Genomic DNA, 8,765 nt, shown 5'->3' with positions numbered 1-8,765 from the left:
CGTCTCCGTGTTTTCGACCTGGCCCCCGGCTCTCCTGTCTGCCGTCGTCATCAGAGTTCAGAGTTCACGTCGTGTGTACGCGCTCTCTTCACGGGTTGGTTCTCTCCTCTCCTCTCCTCTCCTCTCCTCTCCTCTCCTCTCCTCTCCTCTCCTCTCCTCTCCTCTCCTCTCCTCTCCTCTCCCCTCTCCTCTCCTCTCCTCTCCTCTTCTCTCTCCTCTCTCCTCTGCTCCTCTCCTCTCATCTCCTCTAATATCCTCTCCTCTTCTCCTCTAATATCCTCTCCTCTCTTCTCCTCTGCTCCTCTGCTCCTCTCTCCTCTCCTCTCCTCCTCTCCTCTCCTCTCCTCTCCTCTCCTCTCCTCTCCTCTCCTCTCCTCTCCTCCTCTCCTCTCCTCTCCTCTCCTCTCCTCTCCTCTCCTCTCCTCTCCTCTCCCCTCCCCTCTCTCCTCTCTTCTCTCTTCTCTCTCCTCTGCTCCTCTCCTCTCATCTCCTCTAATATCCTCTCCTCTCCTCTTCTCCTCTAATATCCTCTCCTCTCTTCTCCTCTGCTCCTCTCCTCTCCTCTCTTCTCCTCTGCTCCTCTCCTCTCCTCTAATATCCTCTCCTCTTCTCCTCTAATATCCTCTCCTCTCCTCTCTCCTCTGCTCCTCTCCTCTCCTCTCCTCTCCTCTAATATCCTCTCCTCTAATATCCTCTCCTCTCCTCTCTCCTCTGCTCCTCTCCTCTCCTCTCATCTCCTCTAATATCCTCTCCTCTTCTCCTCTAATATCCTCTCCTCTCTTCTCCTCTGCTCCTTTCCTCTCCTCTCCTCTCCTCTCCTCTCCTCTCCTCTCCTCTCCTCTCTTCTCTCTCCTCTCTTCTCTATCCTCTCCTCTCCTCTCCTCTCCTCTCCTCTCCTCTCCTCTCCTCTCCTCTCCTCTCCTCTCCTCTCCTCTCTCCAGGTGTTCCGCTCCAAGCTGGACAGTGACGCGGGACAGTCGGTCCACCGGCCCAAAGCGAGTCCCGGCTCGCCCCTGCAGCTGCACCACGCCGCGGCCACGCTGGGACGCAACGCCTCCTCCAAGGTGGGGCTGCCGGGCGATACATGGATTTGATCCATTCATTCAAATTCATGATTGAGGACGATGTTTAAAAATGAAAATTGATTTTAATTTATTTTTATTATTATTTTTTTGTACTTTTTTTTTTTTTATTTTACAAAAAGGGATGTTTGGTGAAAGTTAGATTTGCACTTTATTAATCCCAATAGGGACATTCATCTTTGTTTGATCAAGAGTAACCTTTTATATATAATATATATTATTATAAAAATTAAATGTAAGCGAAGATTGGTGAACGTTTTATTTTTAGGCCATATCGCCCAGCCCTCCAAGGTTTGATTTGATTTGATTTAGACACATTTAAGAATACACATGGTATGCAAACAAATTCCATCAGGATTACGCATTTAAAAAAAAAATTAGTTACATTTATTTCCATCGCTGAGTGGTTTTGATGGTATTCGGAATGTTGTTCCATTATTCAAGAGATTTATTCGTCACATACATACATGAGACATGTAGGGACATGAAGATGGCCATGCCCGCTTTGATTGTGCAAAAAAATACAAATAATAATAGAATAAAATAGAATGGATAATAGATAGACATGATAAAAGGTAGTGGTACTAAGATAAAATACTATACAATGCTAAGCTTACGAATTAAAGGTAATGAGTCCTATATACACTACTACTACTATACAATATACAGTTATGCTATGCAACTATACTATACTAACTATACAATACAAAAACATACATTTATGTTTTTAAAGTGACCTGTGTGTGTGTGTGTGTGTGTGTGTGTGTGTGTGTGTGTGTGTGTGTGTGTGTGTGTGTGTGCGCGTGTGTGTGTGTGTGTGTGTGTGTGTGTGCGCACGCGCGTAGTTCACTCACTGTGTAAAGAAGATGTACTTCTGGCTCATTTACTTGTGTAGTTAGGAACGTTCACGTCTGGTACACTGCCCCTGGTGTTCATGTTATGAGCTACACTGCCCCTGGTGTTCATGTTATGAGCTACACTGCCCCTGGTGTTCATGTTATGAGCTACACTGCCCCTGGTGTTCATGTTATGAGCTACACTGCCCCTGGTGTTCATGTTATGAGCTACACTGCCCCCTGGTGTTCATGTTATGAGCTACACTGCCCCTGGTGTTCATGTTATGAGCTACACTGCCCCTGGTGTTCATGTTATGAGCTACACTGCCCCCTGGTGTTCATGTTATGAGCTACACTGCCCCTGGTGTTCATGTTATGAGCTACACTGCCCCCTGGTGTTCATGTTATGAGCCTCCTGCTGACATTTGGACACTGACCTGCCAGAATGTTTATCTATTAGTAAAGAGATTTGCACTGCATTCATACCTCATTTGCACCCTAACCTAAGTTTTGTACCACATCTCATTTCTGCATTGTACCTCACTGTTGCTCATTTTACTCTGTATTGTATATTGTATATTGACTTCACTTACTTTTACTTACTTCTTAATTACTTTTTTTTGTAACTTACTTTCTTTTTTACTGTATGTAGCACACTCTCTGGGGCTCTTTCAGAAATAAGCATTTCATATAAAGTATTCTGTATTTTGTTGTGACATGATAAACAAACTTGAACTTGAAACGTGTTGTTAGGTAGAGCGTCCCTTTGGAACAGAGAGAACAGCGAAACATGCAAGTTCTGTTTCTATTGGTCACATAGAAGGTACATTACAGTGAGATGCTTGGTTCTGTATGAGCCGCCTGTGATTGTGCTTCATACTGTAAAACAAAAGTTAAATAGTAAAAGAGTAAAGACCAAACAATATACAATATGCAAAGCAAAGATTTACAAAATGCAGAAAAAACTAAATGCAAACATGAGGTAGAAGAGGTAGTGCAAATTTGTAGGAATAAATAAAAATATAGTGTAATGTTTAAAAAAGTGTCTAAAGTGAGTGGATGTTTAAGGTAGATGTTTAAAGGGTGTTGTGTGCAGTGAATGTAGAATGGATGAGTTAGTGTTACAGTGAGTCTACATTGAGCACTGATTCATACTTTGTGAGGAAACACAATCTGTATTGAACTTCATTGTAAAGGCTACTTTGTTGTATTTGTTATGGCTACTTTGTTGTATTTGTTATGGCTACTTTGTTGTATTTGTTATGGCTACTTTGTTATATTTGTTATGGCTACTTTGTTATATTTGTTATGGCTACTTTGTTATATTTGTAATGGCTACTTTTTTGTATTTGTTATGGCTACTTTGTTATATTTGTAATGGCTACTTTGTTATATTTGTAATGGCTACTTTGTTGTATTTTTAATGGCTACTTTGTTATATTTGTTATGGCTACTTTGTTGTATTTGTTATGGCTACTTTGTTGTATTTGTAATGGCTACTTTGTTATATTTGTTATGGCTACTTTGTTGTATTTGTTATGGCTACTTTGTTGTATTTGTAATGGCTACTTTGTTATATTTGTTATGGCTACTTTGTTATATTTGTTATGGCTACTTTGTTATATTTGTTATGGCTACTTTGTTGTATTTGTGATGGCTACTTTGTTGTATTTGTTATGGCTACTTTGTTGTATTTTTAATGGCTACTTTGTTGTATTTGTAATGGCTACTTTGTTATATTTGTTATGGCTACTTTGTTATATTTGTTATGGCTACTTTGTTATATTTGTTATGGCTACTTTGTTATATTTGTAATGGCTACTTTTTTGTATTTGTTATGGCTACTTTGTTATATTTGTAATGGCTACTTTGTTATATTTGTAATGGCTACTTTGTTGTATTTTTAATGGCTACTTTGTTATATTTGTTATGCCCACTTTGTTATATTTGTTATGGCTACTTTGTTGTATTTGTAATGGCTACTTTGTTATATTTGTGATGGCTACTTTGTTATATTTGTAATGGCTACTTTGTTATATTTGTAATGGCTACTTTGTTATATTTGTAATGGCTACTTTGTTATATTGGTAATTGCTACTTTGTTGTATTTGTTATGGCTACTTTGTTATATTTGTAAAGGCTACTTTGTTGTATTTGTAATGGATACTTTGTTATATTTGTAATGGCTACTTTGTTATATTGGTAATTGCTACTTTGTTGTATTTGTTATGGCTACTTTGTTATATTTGTTCTGGCTACTTTGTTATATTTGTGATGGCTACTTTGTTATATTTGTTCTGGCTACTTTGTTATATTTGTAATGGCTACTTTGTTATATTTGTAATGACTACTTTGTTATATTTGTAATGGCTACTTTGTTATATTTGTAATGGCTACTTTGTTATATTTGTAATGGCTACTTTGTTATATTTGTTATGGCTACTTTGTTGTATTTGTTATGGCTACTTTGTTATATTTTTAATGGCTACTTTGTTATATTTGTTATGGCTACTTTGTTGTATTTGTTATGGCTACTTTGTTATATTTGTTATGGCTACTTTGTTATATTTGTGATGGCTACTTTGTTATATTTGTTATGGCTACTTTGTTATATTTTTTATGGCTACTTTGTTATATTTGTGATGGCTACTTTGTTATATTTGTTATGGCTACTTTGTTATATTTGTTATGGCTACTTTGTTGTATTTGTTATGGCTACTTTGTTATATTTTTAATGGCTACTTTGTTATATTTGTGATGGCTACTTTGTTATATTTGTAATGGCTACTTTGTTATATTTTTAATGGCTACTTTGTTATATTTGTTATGGCTACTTTGTTATATTTGTTATGGCTACTTTGTTGTATTTTTTATGGCTACTTTGTTATATTTGTAATGGCTACGTTGTTATATTTGTGATGGCTACTTTGTTATATTTGTGATGGCTACTTTGTTATATTTTTAATGGCTACTTTGTTATATTTTTAATGGCTACTTTGTTATATTTGTTATGGCTACTTTGTTATATTTTTAATGGCTACTTTGTTATATTTTTAATGGCTACTTTGTTGTATTTGTTATGGCTACTTTGTTATATTTGTGATGGCTAATGGCTTTGTACCGTTCTGTGTCCTGACAGAGCCCCCTGCTGGGCGCCAACAGTACTGGCAGTCTGCCCCGGAACCTGGCTGCCACCCTGCAGGACATCGAGAACAAGAGACAGCTGGCCCTGCAGCAGAGAGGTGACTGACCAGCAGACTTTAACCCTTTAACAAGAGACAGCCCTGCAGCAGAGAGGTGACTGACCAGCAGACTTTAACCCTTTAACAAGAGACAGCCCTGCAGCAGAGAGGTGACTGACCAGCAGACTTTAACCCTTTAACAAGAGACAGCCCTGCAGCAGAGAGGTGACTGACCAGCAGACTTTAACCCTTTAACAAGAGACAGCCCTGCAGCAGAGAGGTGACTGACCAGCAGACTTTAACCCTTTAACAAGAGACAGCTCTGCAGCAGAGAGGTGACTGACCAGCAGACTTTAACCCTTTAACAAGAGACAGCCCTGCAGCAGAGAGGTGACTGACCAGCAGACTTTAACCCTTTAACAAGAGACAGCCCTGCAGCAGAGAGGTGACTGACCAGCAGACTTTAACCCTTTAACAAGAGACAGCCCTGCAGCAGAGAGGTGACTGACCAGCAGACTTTAACCCTTTAACAAGAGACAGCTGGCCCTGCAGCAGAGAGGTGACTGACCAGCAGACTTTAACCCTTTCACTGCCACACGACAGAAGGTTAACCCTTTACTATCACACTACCGACAGTGGTCACAGTGAAAGGGTTACCCGGCTGTTGTGTGGCAGTGAAAGGGTTAACCTTCCGTGTGTTGTCGCAGTGAAAGGGTTAACCGTTTTGTAGTGCGGCAGTGAAGGGGTTAACACACCTGGGAGTCACAACCTTTATTTATTTAAAATCCTAATCTCCTGAGGTTTCCCTCATTCACAGAAACGACGAGTGTACGAATGTAAACGGTCCATAATAATAGAAGGCAATATTCACACGGAAGATTAAACACAAAAGAGTAATAATCTTTCTTTATTTTTTATTATCTGCTAAAACAGTTACATGTATATACATTCTAGCTCCGTGAGATATCATGTGAAGAGTTTGACTTGGAAATAGAAGATGAAGATGTTTAGCCTTTTCTAACGTACAGAAGTCATCGTAATTCAAACCCTTTGCAAACGTTGAACACGTGAACAAAAATCATGTATAGCTTCAATGATCTCGACGATCCTCTGCGTTGGTTTCCAGGGGTGGTACATTCTGATCACAGGGTCCGCCTTGCTCTCTGTGTTTGGTACGTTACGTACGTCGCGTTGTGTCAGCGCAGCAGCTCACGCAAGGCCCTGCAGGTAGACGGGTCACTGTGTCTTGAGAGTGGGACCGGTCTTCTGGTTAGGGATGTGGTACCGAATCCGGTACTTTTTAAGGGTACCGACTAGTGATGTCCGATATTATCGGCCTACCGATATTATCGGCCGATATCGGCATTAAAATGTGATATCGGAAAATATCGGTATCGGTTTTCAAAAGAAAAGAAATCGGGCGCCCCAGTGGCGAACCACATAGCGCGCTCAGCCGCGACACGGCCGACCCGGGTTCGACTCCCGAACCCGTCGTTATTTGCCAAATGTTTTCCCCCCACTCTGTCTCCCATTCCTCCTCTGTCTCTCTCTACTGGACTGTGCAGTAGCAATAAAGCGATAAAACGCAAAAAAAATTATCTTTAAAAAAAATAAAAAAATAAATCAAGAACAAATTCTGATTTTATTTATTGTCAAAAGTATGCATAATGTTGTGTTAATTCCACAACAAGAGATATGTAATGTTAATTACCTGAAATTATTCCATTTTTTGGGGGGGGGGAACCCTACATATATAGGTTGATATCGGTATCGGAAATTAAGAGTTTGACAATATCGGTATATCGGTATCGGTAAAAAAGCCAATATCGAGCATCCCTAGTACCGACCAAATCACGTCGTTACTAACGAGTACCGATTCGTGTGAGATCCACCGGTGCTACATTTCGGTACTGTAAACGTATTCTTTTATTTAATTTTTTATGACGTCAGCGTTACCGTGAAACAAAACCTATGAAGCGTGCCGCACGTTCACGTCGACGTTCACACGCTATACATGCAAAAGGAAATTCCAAACTTCAAATGATTTATTATCATTATTATTCATTTAGAACAATTTGTTAATATATATATAATATATAATATTGCATCTAGCTTTGTAAAGTGTAAACCACACTTGCAACCGTTTTCTGCCCCGACTGCTTTGTTGTTGTTGAATCAAGTCAGATCCTGGGTGAACAACTGAGGTAGGTAGATTACATTTTTAAAGACTAAAGTACAGAGAAAAAAAGGTAACGCTGGGTCCCGGTATCGATTTACACTGGTACCGGTATCGGTTCAAATGTGAACGGTACCCAACCCTACTTCCGGTTCATTTATTTATGTCCCGTGTCTCTCGGCCTCCTGATTGGTCGTCCACTGTCTTTTTTTTTTGTCCACTTTTTCTCCCATTTTCTATTTTTTCTCCCATCCCAATTTCGTATCATCCAATTCAATCCTCCCCTGTCTCGAACGCTGTTTCTTGCCTCCCACAAGCCGGCTGCAATGTGGACTAAGTCATACATAGCACAAGTCCCCTCCGGTACTTGAGGTAACAGCAGTCGCATCTTTTCATCTGCGCGGCGCGATCTTTCAGCGTCAGGGGTCTGGGCTTTGGAGGGGCGCCGCCCCCATCGCTTCCTGATTCTACTGCGCAGGTGCACCAACCGACCTGTAGGAGTCGCTGTCCACAACGCCCGATCCCCACCCATCAGTTTCCCACCCCCTAATACGGCCAATTGTATTAGTACGGACGACCAGCTAAACTGAAAGCAATGTGGAGCGCTGGGCTCGAACAGGCGAACCCAGCGTCTCCAGTATTTACATTTACATTTACATTTAGTCATTTAGCTGACGCTTTTATCCAAAGCGACTTACAAGTTCTGTGCGACAAGACAGCAAGAAGGGTATAACTCTATCAGCTGAGTAACAATGTTCATCAAAGTGTTGCGTGTTACAGTGTAGGTTAGTTTATTAGGACAAGTGCATGACATTAAGGTTAGTCGGGGTTAGATTTTTTATTTTTTTTTTATCATTTCAGATAATGGTTGAAGAAGTGAGTCTTTAGTCGACGGCGAAAGATTGGACGGGATTCGGCTGTCCTAACTGGGATGGGTAGTTCATTCCACCATTGTGGGGCAAGGACTGAGAATAGGCGGCTTCTCTTTGATGACCCTCCGGGAGCTTGGATAGGAGTAGATCTGAGGCGGCCAGAAGATGCAGAGCGTAGGGGTCTTGAGGGTGTGTAGTTAGAGACCATTGACCGGAGGTAGGCGGGAGCGGTTCCCTTTGCCGCACGGTATGCTAGGTCGAGGGCCTTGAAGCGGATACGTGCAGCAATGGGGAGCCAGTGCAGGTCCCTAAGAAGTGGGGTGACATGGGCCGACTTCGGTAGGTTTGAGATCAGGCGGGCCGCTGCGTTTTGAATGAGTTGAAGAGGCTTGGTGGCAGTGGCCGGGAGGCCAGCTAGCAGTGCGTTGCAGTAGTCGAGGCGGGAGATGACTGTTGATTGGACGAGGAGTTGGGTGGCTTCTTTTGTCAGGAAGGGGCGTATCTTTCTGACGTTGCTCAGGAGGAATCTGCAGGTTCTGGTTGTCGCTGCGATGTGAGCAGAGAAGTTCAGCTGGTCGTCGAGGACAACACCAAGGTTCTTGGCGGTCGGCGACGCG

The 8,765-nt window shown here is 41.4% G+C and overlaps 1 protein-coding gene across 1 annotated transcript in view; it reads left to right on the top strand.

Moving 5' to 3' along the window:
• Window positions 1–8,765, top strand: part of LOC311248780 (pleckstrin homology-like domain family B member 1) — a gene marked incomplete at both ends in the record, with an annotated part of 138,719 nt that overhangs the window by 104,841 nt on the left and 25,113 nt on the right. Inside the window, 2 exon segments of the mRNA XM_084339608.1 lie at window positions 942–1,064; window positions 5,058–5,160. Coding sequence (XP_084195734.1) covers window positions 942–1,064; window positions 5,058–5,160 — 226 coding nt within the window.

Source organism: Notolepis coatsorum, assembly GCF_963971535.1.
Source record: "Notolepis coatsorum genome assembly, contig: SCAFFOLD_330, whole genome shotgun sequence".
NCBI lineage: Eukaryota > Metazoa > Chordata > Actinopteri > Aulopiformes > Paralepididae > Notolepis > Notolepis coatsorum.
This window is presented reverse-complemented; position numbering and strand designations above follow the sequence as displayed.